General features: G+C 34.4%; 1 protein-coding gene across 1 annotated transcript in view; it reads right to left on the bottom strand.

Annotated features, from left to right (window-relative positions):
* Nucleotides 1–2,150: 2,150 nt before the first annotated feature.
* The window catches only part of LOC132565175 (uncharacterized), a 43,054-nt gene continuing 20,298 nt past the window's right edge, over nucleotides 2,151–24,906 (bottom strand). The window contains exons 13-18 of the mRNA XM_060229806.1: nucleotides 23,695–23,853; nucleotides 21,159–21,327; nucleotides 13,017–13,167; nucleotides 10,564–10,819; nucleotides 9,873–9,969; nucleotides 2,151–6,830 (exon numbers count right to left, since the gene is read on the bottom strand). Coding sequence (XP_060085789.1) covers nucleotides 6,503–6,830; nucleotides 9,873–9,969; nucleotides 10,564–10,819; nucleotides 13,017–13,167; nucleotides 21,159–21,327; nucleotides 23,695–23,853 — 1,160 coding nt within the window. The 3' untranslated portion in view covers nucleotides 2,151–6,502. The remainder of the gene's footprint in view (nucleotides 6,831–9,872; nucleotides 9,970–10,563; nucleotides 10,820–13,016; nucleotides 13,168–21,158; nucleotides 21,328–23,694; nucleotides 23,854–24,906) is intronic.

Here is a 24,906-nt window from a genome sequence, read left to right as displayed (position 1 = left end):
CGTTCCGGAATGGACACCGTCTTCAGTTTCCATCAACGACAGAACATCGAACAAATCAAAGTCGGCACTTTGAAATTACAATACTGCAATGTACACTAAAGAACATGAAGCTGCCTGCTTTATTTTCTTTACAATCTTTTTCTCTGATATGTAGGTTTTTACTTAATACCATAAATCTCAACTTAACGCCTGTAGTTTCTGTATCGTCTGCCTTTTTGAGACCGACGAACTCATTTATAGCCCCCCGCCCCCGCCCCCTCCCCCAACTGTTTGAAACTATTGTGGTGACATAGACATATCTTGTCTGTACAGTTATTCCTGTTCTATTCTGGCTTTTGAAGCTTTTACAGTTCTTGTGTGTAACATGTAGTAGTACTGTACGTTATTGGATGTATATAATTACATATCACAACGTCCTCTGCAGTTTCAGTTTCTGGTGACAATTTCTAGTGAAATAATTTCGGATAGTTCTGATACATGTATCAATTCAGGAAAAACTACGGCAATAAAATGTCTTTTATCATTTTTGTTTTATATACATCGCATGCTACTTTAAACATTCGTCCAAACTGTTCTGATCAACTGATTTTGCTGTCATTTATGAACCTGCATGTAAGGGATGGCCCAATATTGTGCAAATTGCACCCCGCGTGAAAGCTTCAATGCACAGACTCGAAGGACACGTTCATATCCATTACCAACAGACCTGTAACCGTCACAGCTGAAGACCACATTGAGAAGCAATCCAGATTTAGAAGCACGACTGGCATTGTATTCGTGCTAAGGAAAGTTTAGTGTGAGAACAACATACGGGTCCTAATGTCGAGTTTGTTAATCTCATAAAACATTTCACATAGTGAATGTAGCAGATCATGGGAAAATAATATCCATTAATATGATATGTTTATGGAAGTTGTTGCAAATATCACGGTTTTCTTCCAGGATGACGGCAACTGAAAGCAAATTAATAACACAACGTTTCGAAAGATGCAGATTCGTGAAGGTAATGGGGAAATTTTACGGTATTCACAATGATATCACTTGAAAACAAATCTTGTGCGGTATGTAATTGGACATGTTTGATACTCGTTAGAATGACCTGTTGGTTATATTGTTTTTTACTTTGTTCTTATTCGGGAACATGGCATTACTTACTTTAATATACCAATATTTACATGACAGGCGTCGTCGATGAAGATAAAACTTTAACCGTTGAATTAAGATTCTGTTGACAAGACGGCGTTGTTATTGTACTTATTGTGATAAGTCGTTTATTGATACTTGAGATATGGTTTTCTTGTAAGCTAATGATGATCATATGTGGGATAGATACACTATCGATTGACGTATCGGAAGTGTTTTATTTTCCATAAATAGTCATGGCATCAGTGTTTAAAAACGCACATATGGACAAAATCCAAACTCAAATTCAATCATAATAGGAACAGAATAAATAATTACATGTAGACTGCTGAACATAAGATCAGGAGTTCCGGAAGTGTAAGCGCCGTCTGCTTCATCAACGACATCCACCATGTAAATATTGGCCACTTTCTCAAATGAAAACAAGGTAAGCATGTCCAGTTTCATATCGTACAAAAAAATTAATATTTCTCAATGAAATGACCGTGACGATCATAAAACTTCATCAATAATTTTTCTCAACTTGTATGTCTCAGAGTCCTGTGTCATCAGCTGATATCTTACACGAAAGTCATGATATTAGGAACAGGCCCGTGAATATCGAATCAAATGGGAAATTTAGACAACACATGATGGAATGGAGGAATGTTGTTATTCAGAAATGGGAAATTAACAACAGTGAAATCGAAACCATTAAGTATATAGCTTCGTGGATGCAGTCCATGTTGTTTGGTAGGAAAAGATTGAGATAAGCGCCTAATGTGGAAGAGTCTGGTGAGTATATGCTATGGATATGGTCAATAAATATATTGTTGTCTAAAACCAAGACGTCATCAATGTATCTGAGAGTGAAATTTCAGGACTCTCCGAGGTCTTTGTGACTTGTTTTGATAAGCTCTTCGATAAACGTGTTCAATCATATCAACCACAACACTTTTTTTTCTCTCGAGGTAACTGGTCACGAACATTTGACTTATAATAGACAAAATAAAGACAATACTTCAAAGTCAAGTTTTCAAACATTTTATGTAGCTTTACTCGGACAATTCATTTATAAATAGATCACATGATGATATTGTGACATATGTACATGATTCAAAGCTTTAACAGCAACATAATAACATACGTCAGCACTAAAAGGCCGACCATAACTATACAAAATGTTGTATATGATAGCCCAACACTGGCATCAAAATGTAAACTACGGCAGTCGTGAGCTGCCAGAAAGGACGGCATCAATAACTTTGGCGCACAAGTGGACAAATATAGGACTATGGTTGAACCAATAAAATGCGTGTTTATTTACATGGGTATCATACTGGCCATGTATATATATATCATCCCTCGTTTAGAATTGTAACGTGTACCTTATACCCACATATCATCTCTCTCACACACGTGCAGTCACACATATATTACTAAAAATATTCACAGCAATATCAGGAGAAACGTTGCGGCTCATTTGCAACATGTTTTATATGCTCTGGGAAGATAACAGGCTGATTTTGGAATTCTTTGGGTGAGTGATTGGACCATGTTCTTAAAAATCGTTAACATATTTTGATAACAATAAAATAATTCATTTCTGAAATATTCCCTTTATATAAGAAACCAAATAAAGGGTGATAAGTTTGTTGTTTAGTTCTATTGTAATTTACCTGACGAGTTGGCGCTAATATACCAGATAGAAAACATGACGACTTTCAGTAATATGGTCTATCCTGGTTAACGTAATCGTGCTTGTTTATATATTCTCACTTCAGCGGTTGTTTTACTATTTTTTTTGTATTTGTTTTAAATTAGGTATTAATCCAGTACTGGTGGTACCTAAGTTGATACAGCAATACACTAGATGTCTAAATTGCAGTTTAAGTGCGTGATACGAGATAGGAATAGTGAATCTTAGTTTCTATGACGTCATTTTCTGGGTGCTTTGCCTAAGGAGAAAAGGAGATATTTATTTAAAGCGAGTGAAGATAGTACCAACAGACACAATAATAATTAAACATAATTTAGACGCAGACATCTCAACATATGGCGAGGCCACTGACTCACCCCTCTGTGTTATTGCCTTTTCCAACATACTCCGAGAATTATTGTATGAGCAAGTAACATACAACTACCACAAAAACACTGACTCATTGTGCTTTACTTGATGACAATAACCTTGAATAAATTCTCAATACAAAGAGAATGATTCAACATCAATTATCAATGTTGCTTTCATTTAAAATTCCCTTATATTCACTTTACCAATTAAAATTATCGTCTCATTTATATCCAGACTCATACCAATTAAAATTGTTACGCAGTTATGTTTGTTTAAAACAATGTTTGACTCACGTCGCGGATTTGTTAATAATGGTCTATAATTTTCAATGCGATAAGATCAAATTCACAAATGACCGATATAACATTTCTTTTTTTAATCTTTATAACATAAATTATTTGCATTATTTTTTGTATTATCAAAACTCAGAGTCCATGCAATTATCGTAAAATTAAAATAACCGAATATTCAGCTGACGGGCAAATAATGATAATACATTCAAGGCTATATTTTGTATATCAGTTTTGAAATTGCTTTTCTTTTGATGAACACTTTTATCTGAAAATCCCATTTACAACGACAGTGAGAATTTCAACTGCTGCTGTGCCGTAGGAATTTGTTAAAGACTTGGTGATAATAAATGATATTGTTAAGAAAGAATGGCCAAGGTCACAGACACTGTAATATCTAGTAAAGACTACACTAATTACTTCTGGACAATTCCCAAGAAAATAACTAACAATATATTAATAAAATTTTAAACACAACCGCTTATCACAAATTGCTCGACACCCATTTAATTATCTGAAATATAAAGATAAGTGGATAGACTTTGGAGAAGTTTGGCATCAGTTTGTAACGGTCGGTGATAAGAAGAACTACGATGGTAGAAACTTCTACGAGATATTCAATTTTAAGAATATGCAACATATTTCTACCAGATATCAAGTGTCTCGAGCATAATGGACCTTTAAGCAGAATAAACACCTCTGATGAAATATGAGAACGTTGATAGTTTTTTCACGTTGAATAATAGAAAAATCGAATATTGGAATGGAAATATCTAATTCAAAAAGTTTTTTTTTGTGTGTATCAAAATAGATCAAATTTACTTAAAATTCAAATGCAGACATCAACTTTCATTCTGTATATGTACCGTTTAGCTATACTTTATCAAGATATAACCGTAGCATTGAAATTAACAACAGCGGTATACACTAAATAACATTTGTATATAATTTACACATTGTAAGCAATGATGCAAACTGTCCTTTGTACACTTGATATGGAATTAACAACAGATTCTGTTTTTGAGCTGTCATTCTACTTTAGTATAAAATGTACTTAACTGTTACCATGACATTTAATAAAATATAATTGCAATGTAGATTAATCATTTATCGCTTTGCTTACATTTGTCTGCGATATGTTTAATTAGGGAAATATCTAGTATCTTGTATTTAAGAAACAGCCTATAGAAAACATCTGACATATAAGATTTGATTCATTATAAAAGATCCGACAGATACTTTTTGAAATGGTTCCATGAAGCAAGTGCAACATCTGTGGTTAATTATTTACAGTAAAAATTAAACAACGTACATTGCAACTAACATGAGGGATTAAGATGACTGACACAATTCATTGTCGTTCGAATTGCCATTTCAATCGTGATGTTTTACACGTTATTCAATGAATTCTACCTGAGATTGCAAAATAAATATCCATCATATATACACATAAAACATAAAACAATATGGACATAACAATTTTCACAGAAATATACAGAACAAGACATACCATTATCCTTAAAACACTATAATAAGAACACAACAGTATCTGCATTACATTATCGAACATATCTATTCAAAATATTTAGTTCTGAATCTATACAGGCATTTTATAGGCGTTTGTTCTCCTTGATAGTAAGTTTGAAACTCTTAACAAAATTTGATAAGCATCTGACGTCTATTATTCAGGTAAGGCTTTGAACATGCCATAAGAGCCAGCAGGAGATTCAACAGACAAACATATAATTAGGAATGCCCCTATCCAAACATAATTACAAAAATAGGTTTAAGTACATATTCCAATTGTTTCCAACGTATAATTTATGAAAACCATTGCTACACACGGCTTTGTTGTTTGAAATTTATATTACACACAGTACGGAGTAACTAACCAAGCTGCACCTTGTTTTGATGTAAGACATGATTCTATGTTCTATTTTATAATTATTTTCATTTTTTCACGGCTTCCATGTAGAAAATTACATCTCCGTGAAGACTGTAGCAAGCGTGTGAGGATTCCAGCTCCCCAAACCATTCGGTAATTACCACAAAGAAAAAATCTAAACAGAAAAGTGCTCCTACGTAATAAATTATACCTAAATTACGGCAATTGATAACTCACAAGGGACAAGGAGAATTCCAGATTTTTTTGTTTTACAAAAACTGTCAACATAGTAGAAGGTCTCGGAAGATACATGGAGCTGGTCCTTTATCAATTTTCTTTGTTTACCTGAAAAAACTCTTTTGTTTGATTCAAAGAGATGAAATAAGAACCTACCCAAAACTCTTTCCCATGAACAAAAGCTAAACATGAAAGGCAGCAAAGACACTGTTAAATTATCTATATTTCCTTTAACTGGTCATTTCTGTTTACATTATGAACTAATGATAGTTTTATTTAATGACCTATTGCTTTAACGAGTGCACTTACCCAACATTGTGCGCTTTTTACATTAGTTCCCTCCAATCAATTAAACAATAATAAGAAACATCGTCTTTCAGTGGCAAGAACACCACTTGAGAAACAATTTGTGCTTGTTTTATGTGTCCATTGCACAGACATTTAACACAAAGATAATGGTCCAACATGAGACATGTTTTGCCCTCACAACACATGCCAACTATAAATTGACACACAGGTTTGTCCGTCTATAGGAAATTTGACTTCATGTTATTCCCTGCATTCCCACGGTGGTCCAAGTGTCAATATAAAGACAGACACCTGCCTTTTGTACCCTGTCTTACAAAACTGTTTTCTTACCACGGCTACAGTAGATAACTGCTTAACGACTCTTGATATTACATTGTCTGCGTCACGGCAAATTAATATCATTATATCACATTTTGTTTTGCAGGTTCCCTCATCCTGTTCAAAGAGATGTTGGGTAATTGTTTGTTTTGAGTTTCGTCGATATTTTAGATAACTTTCAGGAAAACGTTAATCCCAACGCGCCTTTACAGGTGTAGCAACTTTGGTCTGTGGTGAACACTGGGTAAATTAACACAAGAAAGAAATCATTCAGGACATTGTCTCCTCATCCCGACCCCGAATCAGCCACTCAGTTGACTTTTCAACTAACACAACTCCCGTCGGGGACTCTGGAGGAGGTAATGATATTGTCACTGATTTTTGTGGTTGCGTTGACCGTCCCGTTAACAGAGAAATAGTATCGTTTTCTGATTTAGGAATACTACTAGTCTCCGACGTGGAAAGGGGCACGTCAATGTTTTCTAGCTCCAGATAGTCCCGGTCCCGACTCAGGAGTTGCTCGATCTCCACACGAAGACCAGAAAATGTTAGCCGCTCGGACGGAGACTCCATCCAACAGCGACGGATTATAGCATATCTGCAAGATAAAAAAAATCTTGAAATAAGGTTTCCGAAACAGGTCTATGTTAGAGAAAAGAGATCAGATAATGACGTATGATATTCGTTTCTGATAAATAGGGATCTTTTTATTTAAATGAATAAGATGTTTGCTTATTATGGAAACATCTATTCGCATTACCAATGATCAATTCTATCATTACTGTTTGCTCAACCAAAAACGCATTGATATTGTATTGTAACTAGCGTATGTTTTCGTATATAAGAAACATTTAAATGTTGTTCAATATTTTGTACAAGTACAACAGACAACAAAAGAACTTTTAAAAAATAAATGTGTATCCTCCTATTTCTTCGCTTAGTGTACAATAGACGCATGAGTGAAAAACACATTTCAATAACATTGAAAAGCTTGATACAGTATATATAAACATTGAACTAAACCGCATCATGAATTAAATCTATTGCGTTCTTCCGGAGACTCGTCACTGATGTTAAGGGGCTTAATTTTGAAGCCTGGGAGCCGACTAAGGAAAATCCAGACAATCGGAAAATGTCGAAATCTTGACCGGGATGTGTATTATTCCCATAATTCAATACATTTAGTATTTCAGTCATTGTGTCTTAGTTCGTGATCAGAAGATTTTGTAATATCTTTTAAGTAAATTTTGTACAATCTTAAAAAAACAAAACGTAATGACGCGGTCCTGGACTAAACGGAGGACGGTATTTTGCTACAGAAGTGAAATCTAGCACATGAATCTGCCGAGGTACCGGTACTGCAGGCTGTAGTTTCTTTGAAGTACTGGTCTGGTGTCATTACTAAAATTCTGGCAAATCATCAATTTTTATCAAATGGAAGAACTGTTTGGAAGATTTCCAACAGAAATACATATTCTGTTCATCAAGAGAAAATTTCAAATTAGTTTGAACTTGTATAGACTAGGAACAGTTAATGTACATGTCTATTTTCTTAACTTGTCTGGTTTACTTTCTGGGGTCAAGATAGAGGAATACATTTAGAAAAAAATATGTGGGTTGAAAATAAGATTTATTCTAGGCAATAACACATAGAAATGAAAATTCGTTCAAGACTTGATACACAATAATTTTATTTTTCCTTTTCATGTACGTTTAAAAGGAAACTTTGGTGCACCTTTGTTCATGATATGCTTTTGATCACACTTTCATCATGAATTTGTTGATAATATATATACAGATGTTTTATCAAAATTCGAATCAAAACCTTTTACAATATACATAACCTGCATTTGAATATGATCGTTAATAGGTCGTTCTATGGTACATAATACTTGTGATTTTACTTTATTTCTTTACTGACTACGTCATGCATAGCAAATTGTCTGTTCGAAGCGTTTCACTTTTTGATATGAACCCCAACAAATTACGACTTGATTAAAACAAAAGGGAAAAAACATATCTAAAAAAGAACCCTAATCCAAAATTACATTCAGTAAAACTAGGGTAAGATATGTACAAACAAATGATTTACACAAAGACTCATGTAAACAGTACAAGGAGAGTAAAGCACGTCGACTGCTTATAGTTAAGGGTTTCTGTCTCTAAACTTAATCACGAACTGTTATCAGATGTTTTAAAACTAAAAAGGAACTAGTGAATCTAAATATTGACTTACAGAAAAAGAGTTTCCATTAATTTTGTTTGAGAAAGAACCTGTCAATCTGTAATCAATTTTGAAAACCCTAAAGAAATGGACGCATGTATTGTGTAATGTGTGTTGTCAGTAATTAAAAATAGGATAACTACGACTTTAACCCCAAACGTTCGTATCATTTACCTGGCGATCAGCGGTTGCTGCAGTAATGTTATTCTCTGAACGAAATTATGATGACAAACAATATCATTTGGGACAGGAGTTGACAGGAGGAAGACCTATTGATATATAGCCATTCTCAGGGTGATTACAATTTTGCCTGGGTATTTGCAAGAGGAAATGCTGTACACCGACAGACACCTGCCAGAGATAGAATGCCGCCATGACAACAGCTGCCAATGTCGGAGGAGGTGGAGCCGTGTACACGAGGCATTATCTTAATCTAAAGACGATTTAGATAATTTTTGGAAGAATTTATTTGCTGGTGTTATAGGTATTTGTGTAAAATAGAGCCGATCAAATGATATCGTCTCTGCAGTTATTGCTGACAAGGCTTTGCCAAATCATCGTCTCCATCTGCTATATAAACCTAAGGTTGCACAGTTGTTCACGAAGTATCAATTGCACAAGATTATGTTTATGCTACTCTTCTTTTATCGTCGATTTCTATCGTGATAACCTAGAGATTGTAAACAGTCTGATTTCTATAAATTTTAACAATGTCATAAACATCACGGTCAACAGTTGTCAGAAAAGTTTCAAAACGAAAGTAAAGGTGTCTGTGTTTTTCACATTAAAATTCTAAATAAAATACCGTTTAACAATCTTTCTGTGCTTATCAATAAGATCTGAACAATAGTTACTTAATGTTACTGAAATTCTCATTTGAAGGTACTCGAAACATGTGAGCTACAGATTATTCATTTAATGGATTCAACAAAAAGGACACAAAATTATATCACTGATAAAAGAAAAAGATATATATATATCCTTTTTTTTTTTTTTTTTTTTTTCCTTTTTTTGTGTGTGGGTTTTTTCTTGTTTGTTTTTGATCCTTTGAATTTTTTAGGGACAAGAGGCTGCATTCTTAAACATATTATTGTTTTCAAATTTCAAATTTTCTAGCTACTAAGTGACTGTTTAGAGGGAAATTATCAAACGTCTGACAACTGACTGTCAATACATTGTTGGTCCGACACTACGATTGCTCTGTTGCATTCTCGTTGATACAGATACTGTAAATAAAATTCTCTTTAACCGACAAACACACTTGGCTTATTTTCCGTAATTTTGGTTCGCCTTCCTTACAATATATTATAATACAACTCTAAGTCAAAAGTGTCAGGAGTGCTACAAAAATAGCATTCTGATTGCAATACAGCACGCGAGATTATACCTACTCTCTATTGGATTGGATATACTTACAATTCTTTTGAGCAATTGCTTGGCTTTTCCATTCGGTAACCGTTCGCCAGGACATAGTAAAGATCTGCCAATGCTATGTTGGTATATGGTGAGCCGCCTATTTTATAAAACAAAAACAATTAAACGATCAGTGGCATATCACTTAGCACCAAACTCTCTCTATCTCTCTCTTAAACCTCGACAAAGTCGCTTGCAATTACTATAATCTGCAGACAGATGCAACATCCTTGGCTATAAATCTATCTTTATAATGCAACTGTCTGCTCACATGCCAACGTAAATACCTCATGATACGTTACAACTATTTTCTTGTTAACCTACATTTTAGACAGACTGAAGCTGACTTATTTTTCATATTTCACTGCAATAAAAATATATTTAGACATGCGTTCTACATAAAAATGTCGAACTAATTTATGTTAAAAGTGCAAGGTACAAGTTATCACTGGAATGTTACCATCTTATGGCATTCGTTTTTACTTCTTGTACAAAGAAAAAAATCGTTTTGTGTTACGTCACCCTATCAGTGTCTTATCTGTTAGTGTTACGTTTAGTGAAAAGCAGTTTTAAAAAGTTTATGGTTCGTGATTTAAATGATTGAAATAACCGAAGTGTCAAGAAAAATGTGCAGTGAAAGATAAATAGGATACTTTTCTACACATTGAAAATAATAATATACGACCGCACTCACCCATGGTTACGATTTCCCATAGAAGAATACCAAACGACCAAACATCACTCTGAGTGGTAAAGATACGGTCTCTCAAGGATTCTATGGCCATCCACTTAAGGGGTAATTTTCCGCTGGTCACTTTGTGATACTGATTGTCGTTGTAGATGTCTCTCGACAGACCAAAGTCACAAACCTTGACCACCTTATTGTAGTCTAGTAAAATGTTTCTGGCTGCCAAATCACGATGGACATATTTCTTCTCAGACAAATATTCCTGGGAAATAAATAGAGATAAAGCAATATAGATGTCTGTCCTCATTCTACATATAGAACGGGTCGTGTGTGGTTCAACTTCATACATTTATATCTTTGGATGCATTTCTGCCGATATTTCTGATTCAATGGTTTTTAAATTAACATGAGTTTGTCGTCAGTATAAAGGGTAGTTTATGTCCTCATTTAAAGGGAATGTTTAAAAATGATTCATTAGTCTTCTCGTACTTAAACGAAGAGTTTACTTTTTAGGATAAATGGTCCATGATTCCACATTAGATACATCAACCACTAAACAGTCTTTACTATGACATCTGTAGCCAAATATCAAATGAATTTCATTGGGCGTGAAAGCAAAATACGACCTTTGACCTACAATCTTGCGTTATTTGTATCGAATTTAAATGCCATGAAAGTGGTTTTACGTACGAGACATGCTATGCAATTGCGATTATAACCTTATATCAGTGAATAGAAGTATTTTTTCGGTATCACCTGGATGCACCTTTAAGAAAAATGTATGATGAATCTCTAAACAACACCTGCTAATTTACAAACATCTGTTTTCGATATATTTGAAAGCGTGATAAACAAAAGTAATTAGTTGGCAGAAGCAGCGATAACCTTTGTATAGCAATATCTTTTCAGTGCTTTTATTAACCATTCTCTAATTCCTTAATAACAAGTTCCGCCTTACACATCAATACTTGCATGATCATTATTATATATATTTAATGTCAATTCATGCCAGATGCGACCAAAGTGTCTTCATTTGCAAACAAATGGAAACAAATAAAGACCAGAATAGGACATAGCGTATTGTTTCTCTTAAGATAATCCTGAAAATATGTATAAATTTCATCATTCGAACAACAGTGCGAACAAAAATCTGACGGTCGGTCGGTCAAACTGATGGACTGACCATCATATAACGGCCCTTTTTCTGTGTTTTATGATCTATTTAGAAGCAATTTGCAAGGATATTCTGTATGCACTTACGCGGATAGGCTGTCAGTGTGGTGCGGATTTGGACAAGAATTAAGTTTTGTCTGATTACCAATTGTACTGAAATATATATTTAGCTTAACTCGCGCTTTCAGTAAGGATTCAATCTAACTGTTGAATTGCAAGCAGTATTCCAAACGGGATATCGTTTTTGAAATACAAATTCAGCTGACTATAATCCTGCACAATGCTGCGAAATGTGTTACATTAGAAATTGCACAAATACTTAGCTGGATTCTATTTTCCTTTGGAACAATTTTTGAGCCTTGGCCAAATACACAGGAAGTACCAAGCTAAATCTGTTTCAGTTGGTGAAAACAGCAATAAACGAAACCCTTATAAATGTAAACATGTCTGTGTACTAGTATTTCTATATCCCTCCTTCTCATTTCAACTGATCTGAGTCATTAAACGTGTTAAAAATAGCATGTTTTCAATGAGAGATTACCGTTGAATTGTAGAAGTATGAATGCACCTAATAATCACAGGTAAAAACGACGTACAGGTGCAAACATTAAGAAGAATGCCACAACACCCGTTTGATTTATTTGACTTTTTCTCCTTTGAAAACTGTAAATCTTTCACTGCCATCCACATGTACCTTATAACATTGTCCAATTTTTATTTCGTAACAACTTTTTATGTGTCGAGAGAAAAAAAGACTCACTGTTGGCAATTACGTATGACATGGATGGTGAAGCGAATCTCGTTTGGCACAGAAATGAGTAAGGCTGACATGCCGAACTCCCATGATTGATTTACCATTTGGTGAGATAATCCTAAGGCTACATAATCTCCCAAACAAAGAAAGTTAACAGCTTCTAAGTGATCTACCAGCTGACTTTTAGTGGGTTGCAGTAAATCTACATTGCACTGTAGGGAGGAGGAATGGGTGTCTAAGAGCCTAGGAGGAAGGTAGTTGCGCATGTATTACAACCGGAGGAGGTCAAGCTCAGATGATGTGTTTTATTTTGATGTAGGGTGTGGTACACAAATTGTTGAATGTTCAAGTATACAACATAAACTTCTTGTATAACCGGCAATAATACATCTCAACGTTTTGTATTTCAAATACAATGCTACATAAAACACCAATAGAAAAAAAGTGTGGCATACAAATACAATTTCAAGAATACAGAGAGGGGAAAGTTTTTGTCTCGTTTCATTGCAAATGTTTTACGAAAAATTCTTACCATTGCCATGGCAACTTGTCTTGCAAATGAAAGCATGTCTGCTGGAGTGATGACCCCACTCTCTATTCCACCGTTCACTCCCATAATGGAGTAAACGACCTCACTGGGACGGCCTGCTCGTTTCTGGAGGTCACCTTCCAACCGACATTTCCTGAAAGATTCAAATGACAATTTTAATAGTGTGTTAACATTCACAGCAATTATCTGGATTTTTCAATGTATGATTGACGAAGATATTCTTATCGACAAATGTTTCAGTAAGTTTGTGTACCTAAAAAGCCTTTTCTAGGCCAAAAACACTTTTCCTTATGAACATTTTAAGGTTCTGGCCGTTGTCAATGTTAAACACAATATATTTCTAGTTTACAAAGTTATGCTAAAGAAGTTATTTCTATAAAAAATACATCATTTTGCATACTTTAGATAATTTTCTTATTGTCTTGGTTAAATTTAACCCGAAAAACAATTAACGTTATTTTAGAATTTGAAGGAAAAATATGAGCACATGTCTGCAACAGTAAATCTTGTGTTGCTCAACCTGACAGGTATGTATTGTTTTTGTATCTGTGTGGCAGTGAATGCTCTGACAGAACTTATACAAAGGTAACAGTACTGACACGCCGTTGCTCGTGGTATTGTACATGACCTGTGCATCGGAGATTGCAGTAACTGTTTAGAAGGCAGCGGTCGTGTCGTTTGGAGCAACATTCGCAAAGACGAAGAAGTCATTGAATAACACGCGTAGCGGCATATAACCCACATTAACTGACAGATGATTAATAAAAAGAATATCAGATTCGAGACGACTGTCAAAAGCAAAACACACAACGGCTTCAACATAATCAGGACAAAGTAACAATAAAGAACATTAGAGCGAACAGACTTTGAATTATGAAACATTAAAAAGGGTTAAGTTCCCGTATTATCATATTAAGTCAGAAACATGAAAACTATACATTGGAATCTAGCAATGAACACCCTACAAGGGCAGTGTCTGTTTTGATATGAGACTAGGTTTAGAAGTAGAGGCCTGCGTATACAGATCTCAATCTTCATGTTATTCTCTTATGGTCAATTACACTGACAGGAGCATCGAGTTGGATTTTATTCCAGTTTGCCACCCTCCTAGTCAATCTAGTATCATGTACTCCTGGCAAGAATTAGGATGAAGTATTCTGCACTCAGTGTTGTGTTTTGTGATATGGAGCGCGTTATACGGAGTTTAACTCATCTATAATGCGTTGGAATCGATTTAAGTACTTCGAATTATGTTTTGATTAAATTCACAAGATTATACTTCTTATGCGTCTCTTGAAATTCTTATATCTATTATAACATAAACACAGCCACAGTCTCCAAATACCAGTGTACAAGTAATGTCTACTGAGCCATTCATTCAAGCAATGTTTTGCTCTGAAATATAAGTCTACTTTTATCAACAAAATATGTCTAATATAACCAATGCATGTACAAGATAAATATAAATTCAGTGCTATTAAGTTTCAAATACCGGAAAGAATTCGTAAATGTATCCTGGAGGTGCAGAGGAAATATGCAAGAATTCTGATGATGCTTTCTTTTCGTGCGTCTGTGCACTAAGATTGGTACCAGGCATTTGTTCTATAACTGTTGTGTACCTATGGTGATGATTCCAACGTCAACTAGATCTAAACGCACTAAAAATGATATGTCCCGTTCTTGCTCATGTAGACGGAATTTTAAATGTTACAGAGATCTGCAGAGAAGATAGACATATTGATTTAGTTGGACGCGTCATTTCCTGATGTATTGAACATTTCAGACGGTTCCATAGTACATTTTTACCTAGGAATGGCTCAGTCTTAATTGCCATAGGCATACAATTGTGATATTCCTCGGCAACACAATGGATGTCGCTTAATGTAACGTTGAATAAATAGAAATAAATAGGCAGATCATGTTTAAGACATTGTTGTCGAGGATGGATTCCAGAAAGTATACTCATTATTCGATTTTGATTTTTAAATTAGGTGAATTTTGACATATTTCATACATGTACATGAACTTAATTCATGGTAGGCGAAAAAAAAACTTTATCAAGTAATAAAACTACCACTACTTCTGTATTGTCATAATATAGTTAAAAATTAATCCAAAAACCGACCAACATTGCAGTTGAACAAAGGAGTGTATACAAATATATATATTGACTGTGCCGATTTGGGGAAATCAAAACATTATGATAAAGTATATTCCATTGTTGAAAAGTAGTTAGTACTTAGCTGACTTAAAAACATCAGACACTCACACTACATCATCTATTGCTTTGGAATGACATGTTTTACTGCATGATCATGAGTTATGCTACATAAACATGACAGGCCACACATGCAACTGTTATACCGATAACACTTGACAGCACCACACTAGCTGTACGCTTGCTAGTAAGGTATCATCCTGGTGCAATACATAAACAATTACAAATCCTATCAATTATTTGTGACTTTAAGCTCCGAAAATAGTACCTTTTACCACAAACACGCGTTGCATTCTATATGCTATAATATAGACGTAGATGTGTCCATAATAATCTTGAGAGAACCGACCTATTTCTCATCAACAGTAGCGGCTGACACATTTCTGTTTTCTGTCAATCCAAATCAGGAAAAGATAACCCTAGGTCAATGTATCCCCATCCCCCTTTATCACTGTCGAGTTACTCCATAGTGGAGAGATTTATGTCCATATTGGATGTAGTTTGTGTGTTCCAACTATAGATGTAGATGTTCTAGACCAACCTAGTATTGGCTTTACAAACATATATTATATGAATCCGTAATACGCACAGTTGTAGAAGAAACATAAAAAATATTACATCCATCACGCCACATGTTGTTGAAATAGGAGATGCTTAGTTGTTGTTTATTCCAGTGGAAAATATCTTATAAACAGAAGTAGTAGACGCGATAGTGCTGAAACATTTGTAGGAAAACCTATGTTCAAGACACAACAATACCAGTTAATTCCAAATATTGCAAGTATGTAGTATGGGACTGAAAATTCCAAGACGTTAATGAGCATTCAAGGACACTAATTGGTTTTTAAGTACTCTCCTACCGATCATAAGCTTAGCTACTAAAGAAACTTAACTGATGTTGACCCTCGAGAGTCCTATGTCTAGTTAAGTTGATAATTTACTCTTGAATGAACCTTTGCATTGGCATGGTTCTTTTAAAACATCTAATTTTGATACAATGATAACGGGCTTAGATACATCTTTGCTATAAAACATTTAACTGATACCATATAAATCATTCTTATTTTGTAATTTTTTGTTCTAGTTTTATTGGATTTGAGGTTGAATTATGATTATGTTGACATGATGGTATTTTCTTGATGCTTTCTGGATACAGTACGTCATACTGAAATTTCATTGTTGTATTCTATTGGTATGTCGCTCCAACATAACACTGAGTGTAAACACGACCATGAAGGCAAGAAAAGTGTTAACGGACCATTTATCTCGTTACATATAAAGATATAAAACATTGTAAGGCGCCAAACAGGTCACGGCTATAACAATCAAAAGATCCATAAATAATTCAAAACTTGAAATTTTACAAAAATACACGGAAAGGCAAGTACGCTAAGCCAATCGACTGTGGTGGTTCTGAAAATATTGCATTTCAGAATGGCAGTGATGCATTCCAGTATCAGGTCTGTGATACAACTGTTTATGAAGTAAGTGAGAGATAAAGCGAAAGCAAGACCGTTCTGGTTCTGTTTTTATCTAGGTTTTCTCCGGGAAATATTACCACCTTTTTATGTCTTCTCCATAGTATTTTTGTTATATCATAAAGTGAAATCTACACTCTGTTATCTTGCAAACATTAAACAGGTTATTATATGATGTCTTTATTCTGTATTTATGTTTTGGTCATGCCTTAAGTGTAAAACATTAAAAGATAAATAAAGTAAATTGTTTTGGGAAATAAGGAGTTTGACCATTCTTTTTAAATAATAATAAAATATGTGTTTCTGGAAATATCAACTTAAATTTTCAAATGTTATAAACAAACAAAATAAAATATTGTCAAATTGATTAGAAGGGATTACAAATATTTTTATATGATGGGTGCGGGCGTTAACTATTGTCTTACATCGATCAATTGGTAGTGTAAGAAGGGATAAGAAATATTTTTGACGGATGTGACATTACAAGAGCTCCTACATCAATCAAATGGATACCTTTAACAAAAATGAATATTAAAATCTACCGTACATTCTTTTTATTACTTTTTGGAAACCATTTCAAACAAACCTGATTTCTCTTTTAAATACAAGATCTGTCATGCACATGTTGTAATATTTGGTGGGTAAATGTGTAATGGAAACCTTGAAATAAGAAATTGTTAAGGGTTCTCTGAGAGTGTTAGATAAAGCCTTAATGTATGCGACTTAAAGTACAGTTATTCCCAATGTGTTATATAAACCAAATGTGCGTAGCTTAAACCATTAAAAAGTGAAGAAAAAATCTTTACTAATAGCAAATGCCATATCTCTCAGTGTGTTTACATAGCCGATAAAATATCTTATCTTATTTCAACCTCTAAGGGTCTGTGCAATTTAGGAAGCAGTTGAAAAACTTAGCCACGGGTCTTTTTACTTGAAAGCTATAAGATGAAAATAATTTAGGATTGGTATTAATTGCCTACGTAGGGAACCGTCTTCCTTATTTTTGTGCAAACACATGTCATGAATTATAGGGGTGAACAGTAATTGCCGAACAAAGTGTAAGCAAACGTCTTGACATAATAAAGAATTTCAGGACTTTATCAATTTAATGACATCATAGTATGTTTATATCAGCTTAAACCACTAGGTACCTGTTATAGTGAGGCCGCACGATGGAGAGAGAGAGAGAGAGAGAGAGAGAGAGAGAGAGAGAGAGAGAGAGAGAGAGAGAGAGAGAGAGAGAGAGAGAGAGAGAGAGAGAGAGAGAGAGAGAGAGAGAGAGAGAGAGAGAGAGAGAGAGAGAGAGAGAGAGAGAGAGAGAGAGAGAGAGAGAGAGAGAGAGAGAGAGAGAGAGAGAGAGAGAGAGAGAGGGGGGGGTAGTTCCTTTGAAGTTATCTAAGGTACGCTAACCCATGTTAATGCCACCGAATATAACATTTACAGCTTGTTAGGTTCGTTCGAAGTTACAAACTAATATCCTAGTCTACAGTGTCGGAATGCATATATTTTGCATAGATGTTTTCATAGTTGAAAGTTATATATCACATCAAAACGCAATTTATTACTGACTAGTTCAATTAGTATTAAGAAGTGCTCGCAGCACCTGTTTATCCCCAGTTTTATGCAGTTTAATGCAATAAAATATGTAGACTGTAAAGAATATAACTTTTAACAAGACAATGTTGGAAACGGAAAATAGAGCGTTCATGTACAAGTAAAATATCCGTTACGCCTTTTTGTACTCTAAAAGAGTAGTACACCACATAGCCCATTTAGGCATGACTTTTATTTCGATGTAATCGATGAATGATAGATGTAAATAAACGATGTGCTCTTTATTAGAATGTCAGTTTAAACACGTTAATGAAGCATAAATACTTTGCATGTTTTATATGCTATTTGAAATATATCTGGCATATACTGCTATTTAACTTATTAAAAGCATTTTCTGAGCATTGCATCTCATATACCAACTGTCAGTACAATCAGTATCGATATGATTAGTGAAATGATAAACCGTTATGTTTAATAAACTATTACATCACATGCAGACCATTACCAACGGTTGCTGTGACAACTTTTCAGAGGCTAATCCACAGATAAAAATAACAATATATTTATATACTAAATCAGAAAATACCAACAAAAACAGAGCTTATTCAGCACCCAATGGTCCAACTATTACCAAGGATTTCATTAGTATTATTATCACATAATGGTTTTGAACAGATCAAGCAGTTTCTGAGGCCAGTACCCGCCACATCAGTCAAATCTATGCCAGCAGCTCTCTCAACCTCCCCTGAGTCTGTCACCGAAACACACATCCACTTGTACATAATATGTTACTTGGTTGTTTTCCCGGCCATCCTTTTATCTTTACAACTTTTTTTAACTTAGTCTGCCAACGATTAAGACTCTAAGATCACTTACTTCATGTTGACACCAGGCTGTCAGAATTAACTGATATCAAACATTAGGAACCGACAGACAGGCCAACTGGTAGTACGATTTTCCAAAAAATAAACAGACAGGTATTAACTCCATAGCTAGAGATACGGCCCTCGTATCTCTCCCATTTACATTTGTCATGGATTACCCTTATCCTAAAGACGACATTACTGAGAGGTTTCTGCAACTGATGTGCAACTGTTCCCAGTGTCAAAAGTCAGAGCTTTATTAGCTCAATATACAGAAATTCACCAATTGGCTCCATTGAACTGCCAGATACTCTCTCGCAACGCCATCATAATCTTATCTTTGCCATAGATGGTCTAGAATAGATACACTCCTCATCATTGATGTCAGTTCTTTTTTATATCAATATTTCCCATCACTGTATTAAAATACGTAACCCCAAGACTGTGTTATCAAACGTTTATGTCAGATTTACGTCTTCAATGACGTATTAACATATTTCGTTTACTTCGACTTGGCACAGGGGCCAGTATATGGAAATTGAATCAGTATATTTCTAGTTTAATGATATCTGTGTTGATATAATCAAATGCATTTCTGTACCAGCAAATCACTACTGCGAAGATCATTCTAACTTTCAACTGGTGTGACTAAATGTGATTTCATGCGAGCATTATCGATTGTAAATCAAGCTTTTGATTTGAAATTAGACCTGTATAAATTAAATTTTCCTATCCAATAGAACGACATACCTATTGTAAATGAAAACAACTCTATTATAACAGTTAAATATACATTAAGCTACATTGTACCATTGACATTGATGTGTTCTGATGACAAGGTCAAGGTTAAAAAATATAAACATGACAACATAAATTAATATGAAGATTAGGACAAAATACATAAACAAAAGAAACATTTACATGGCGATTCGAGGTAAAGTTAAAGGAGAATAAGACCAGGTGTTCCGGAAAAGTAATGCGTCTTCTGTTTTATCGACAATACCCAACATGCAAACCTTGGACAAATAGGATCACTTTCTCAAATGAGAACAAGGTATACAACAATGGAGCCAACAGGTACATCCAGCTTTGCATCACACAGAGAATAGATTAATTCTCAATGAGAACACTATGTAAGTAAATAGCGTTTTTAAAAGGTAAAAAAGGATTGAAATATAATAACAACCAATGGAAAAAAGGAAGAAAGAAAATGCCAACATTGGAACAGAATCATATTCGTAACTCAAAATCAAATTAAACGAAAGTGGGGCAAATATGAACAAAAGACAGATGTACACGGAGGGGTCTGCAAAAATACAACGAGAATACGACCAGGTGTTCCGGGAGAGCAATACACCCGTTTTGTAAACCTTGTTTAATTCAAGCGGGTAATGCACATTCCAAACTGAGAACAAGGTATACAACAACTGAACTAACAAGAGATAATAATAACTAATAATACTTGATAAGATACATAATAGCCAAAACACCAAAAGAACAAAATGAACAAACAAAACTAAACAAAAGAACACAAATAACACAGGATATCTTGAAAAAGGCAACTAACAATAACATTAAAGAATTAAGTTGTTTGAGGTTAACAAAGGTTGTCGGACTTCAGTTAGAAAAGTAACAAGTCGTTAACACAGATAGCAGGTGTCCTAAAGATTAAAAAAATATTCACAAACTCGTATTAATCCCTATAATTTATTCTTGTCTGTGTTTTTTTTTATATTGACAAGGCATGCTACCAATTGATGTATGTAAAATCAGATCTACTGAACAAACGATGATGAAAAAAAACATCAAAGGCATTTCAATAAATTCTCTATAAATTTTGAAGCATGTTATATTCAAGCAAATGTAGCAATCAATTTAATCTTAATAGTTACCAACTAAAACTACACAAGGACGTGCATCACCTTTGCAAAGTAGTAAAGTATCATAAAACAGAGAATGGTATCACTGTTGTCATGCTGTCTTCAAGGATACACATATATGATCTACTTACTTCAGGAAATTCTGTAGGTTGCCATAGGGAACGTATTCCATCACCAATGCGATTGGTTCTGTCAAAGTGCAAGCTCCGATCATAGAAACAATGTTTGGATGGGAGCCTATTCTCTTCATTAGATTGATTTCCGCAAGCAGGTCCTCTTTGTAGGACAGAGGTGCACTGTCTGTAAATGTTTGAATGAATTGGTATGAAGTATGATAATGCAATAGTAGAAATATTAATATACCAAGTAATAATATTCAGATGCATGTTGAGTTTCTCTATTATTACAAAGATTTCAACTAACAGTCATAAAAATGTTCTGATAAATATATATGAATTTTTTGTAAAGCATGACATAATGTTCTGTTACCGTTATAAATACAAAGATAAAGATTTCATGTTTCGAAAATTTAAGATTTATTTAATTGTAGCCATTTCTATAAAGAAGTAAAAATCATTTTTGTGGATACATGTCAGATTAATTTTATAGCTTTTCGTGTAGTCTAACTTACAGCTACAATCCATAAGGTAAATTCAATATGCGGTTGATAAAAAAATAACGCGAAAAGGAAAAAAAATCTTGATAAATTGGTTGTTTGCCAAAATATTTCCGTATTAAATAAAGTAAAGATATGAAGTCTTGGCAATCGTTTTTCATATTTCTCATCTGTTTAGATTTATATAACAACATCTGTATTTCACACCTTCGTACTTCAAAATACTTAGACGGATTTGCTTGTATGCAAGTTTTCATCGAGCAAGTATTAATACATATATTCTTTCTGTAAAGGATTTGGTAAAATTCCAAATATGAATAATATGGTATTAAGTATCGTAATGCAGAAAGATCTCTCAAACATAATGCTGCGCAAATTACAATTTAGTATCGGAAGCATATAAAACACTTGAATCAGTTTTCATCAGCTGTGTACAGCAATTTACGAGCAGTGGAATTTTTATCGCTGAGGCAGGAAGAGCAAAGTATATTGAAAATTATCAGAGGAAAGTAAAAATGAGTTTCAAAAGGATTTCGGTAATAATGCTTCCAATTATGTATCACTTCAAAAAACAAGTTTTCTTGATGGTAATATGGAACACCCTTATGATATAAGCTTCTCGCCTCTCCCGGCCTGGCCCGATAACATGAGTTGTTATACTCAAATATTATTTGCTTAACCACTTTCATCTGGTCATACGTAACGTTATTACAGCTTAAAACTGATATAAGGATATATCTATCTACACTGTAACTTGTTATAAAATCACCTCAGATAATTCGAGCACCTGTTTTATGCAAACGTAAAAGGAATGTCGGTCATTAAAATATTCATACCTATAAGTATATAAAGATGGGCTCTCATGTAGTGACCTTATTAAAACTCACTTGTGTTATATGATAAGCCTATGTATAAAAAACCAGCTGTTATAAAATAATATACAAATATGTCGTACATGTTATTTAAAGAATTCATCCCATCTATTAAACAACAACGGTGGTTTTCACGAAAGGAACGTCTGTAATCATAGACATCTCAGTAAACAATTTGTGTCCTGCTCTGCGTTTTAACCACGGCAGAACAAAGGCAAACAGTAATATATTAATCAATACAAACTTCTAAACTCAATATTCATGTACCAAAATTTATTTTGATAGCACATTTGCCCCTCTTATCGTCAAAAGTGTACTTTTTTATGATTCCATAATGATTGACTCCTCTAAGAAAACATAGACTTGAGTACTGCAAAGTGTGATAACCACTCATATCCAGCTGTTATGCACAACATTACAACAATGTTATAGCGTATGCCCTCGCAATACCCTCTCTCTCTGACAATATCAAACACTTAGTAAACTCTTATGACCAAGCACAATGCTATTGTCAGCTGTTTGATGTCGTGTTTTCACACACGATTAGGACATATGTACTCCTGTGTAGCATCTCGAGCAATGAATTGGTGCATCTCCACTGTTGTCGTTTGTCGAATTCTGTGTCGTACATATGCTTGTTTATAATCACAGTTTCGCAAATGCTTGTGAAAGAAAATGTCCGGGCTATTACTGAGAGTTGATTTGTCAGAGAATCTAAAACCCAAAAGACCCTGTTAGCCATAACGTTGTTATGTAACGACCATGTCAGTAAATTGACGGCGTTTGATGTATTGAATGACTCCACTTACTTAGTCATAAAATGACTATACTAATATAGCATACAGTGTTATCTTATAAATCACATATGTAACTGTATGTTTGGTCCTCTGTAACATAAGGGTCACTTGCCTGATAGACATATGGCTTCTATGTACCTACTTCTGAACATTTGTATCTTAGTGTCTTTGTCAACCCAAAACATCAAATACTCACAGAATGTCTGTTATAGACATCGATACAACCTTATTCTCCCCTTGCACTTAAGTACTTCTCATACCTTCCACTACCGATGACAATGAAATCCTTTTTAATCAGGATTCCAGTTATCAAGTTCTAAAAAGGAAATCATAAAGGTCAGTTTTTGTTATTCCTTTGAATTCCATTTCTTGTTTTACCTACCTCTGACAAGTTTAATGGCGACCCGCGACTCTTTATAATAGCCCGTGACGACTTTTCCAAATGCACCTTGGCCGATCGGACTGGCGAACTTGAGGAATCGTGGATCCAATTCCCACTCGTCGCTCATTACCAACAGCTGGTTAGAATAGTCTACCTTACCTGTAATTAAGATAAATGGGTCGAATAAATATAATATCAATACAACTTAGATTCTATAGTAATGTTATTGAAAACTAAATATACTTCTGTTATTTAAATTTATTTTGTAACAATGTAGCATAATTGAACAAAAATGTGTATCGATAAAATGAAACTAAATCTGTCTGATGACGATATTGTTTTCGTCATCTTGTAAACTAGTTACTCTAAAACGGTCACTAGAACAGAGGAGAGAGGGCTTGTAGCCAGTTTGATAAAAATAAGCTACTTATTATGTATGTATGTATTGCTTTCAAATTACTTCTTAAACTTCGCAATAATCATAAGAATTTGAACGGACACTATAAATATGACCAGTTTAAAACAGTATCTAGTGTATGGACATGACCAAAATACCGTTCAATGACAGTCAAACTTAGATAGGATAATTTTGTTTTGCTCAGATCATCATTTGAGTTACATAGATTATTTGTAATAGTGCTCCTGACGTCTGTCAAGTGTTGTCATTCTCTCATTCTAAGTTAGATTTGGTTACCTGGAATTATCGAACGAACCTGTCCTAGTAAGGGGCTAAATATATGCCGACAAAGCTGGATCTTACAAATACTTTTTATACCGCTAAATTAAGACATTTCAGTTTATCAGAAAAAAATATGACATGTCATTTTCCTATTACATTTCGTTCTATAGTTCGGCATTAGTCAAATCAGCTGTAAACATAAAGATGTGTCCGGTACAGTAAATTCCTCTCTTCGTATATCCGTGTTTATCAAGCGTTTCTCTAACAAGGGGAAATCTAAACTAGTAACGGCAGCATTCCAGGGAGTAACAGTCCATGGACTAGTACATGTCTACTTCACGGTGTATCAGGATAACAAGATACTTAAATAGAACATTTGGACAGCTGGTGTACTGTGTGACCCTGGGATACAGAGACTGGGAGAGTGAGGATGCTTCAGAGATAGATGCTGTCTAGGAGTAGCATGTGTTGTATAAAACACTTTTGACAGTGGTAGTGATGATGTATAGGGCATACTTAATCCCTCTACACTT

Source organism: Ylistrum balloti, unplaced genomic scaffold (assembly GCF_031769215.1).
Source record: "Ylistrum balloti isolate Yb309-2 unplaced genomic scaffold, AGI_CSIRO_Ybal_v1 Utg369572, whole genome shotgun sequence".
NCBI lineage: Eukaryota > Metazoa > Mollusca > Bivalvia > Pectinida > Pectinidae > Ylistrum > Ylistrum balloti.
The sequence above is the reverse complement of the archived record's forward strand: the minus strand, read 5'-3'. Positions and strand labels throughout refer to the sequence as shown.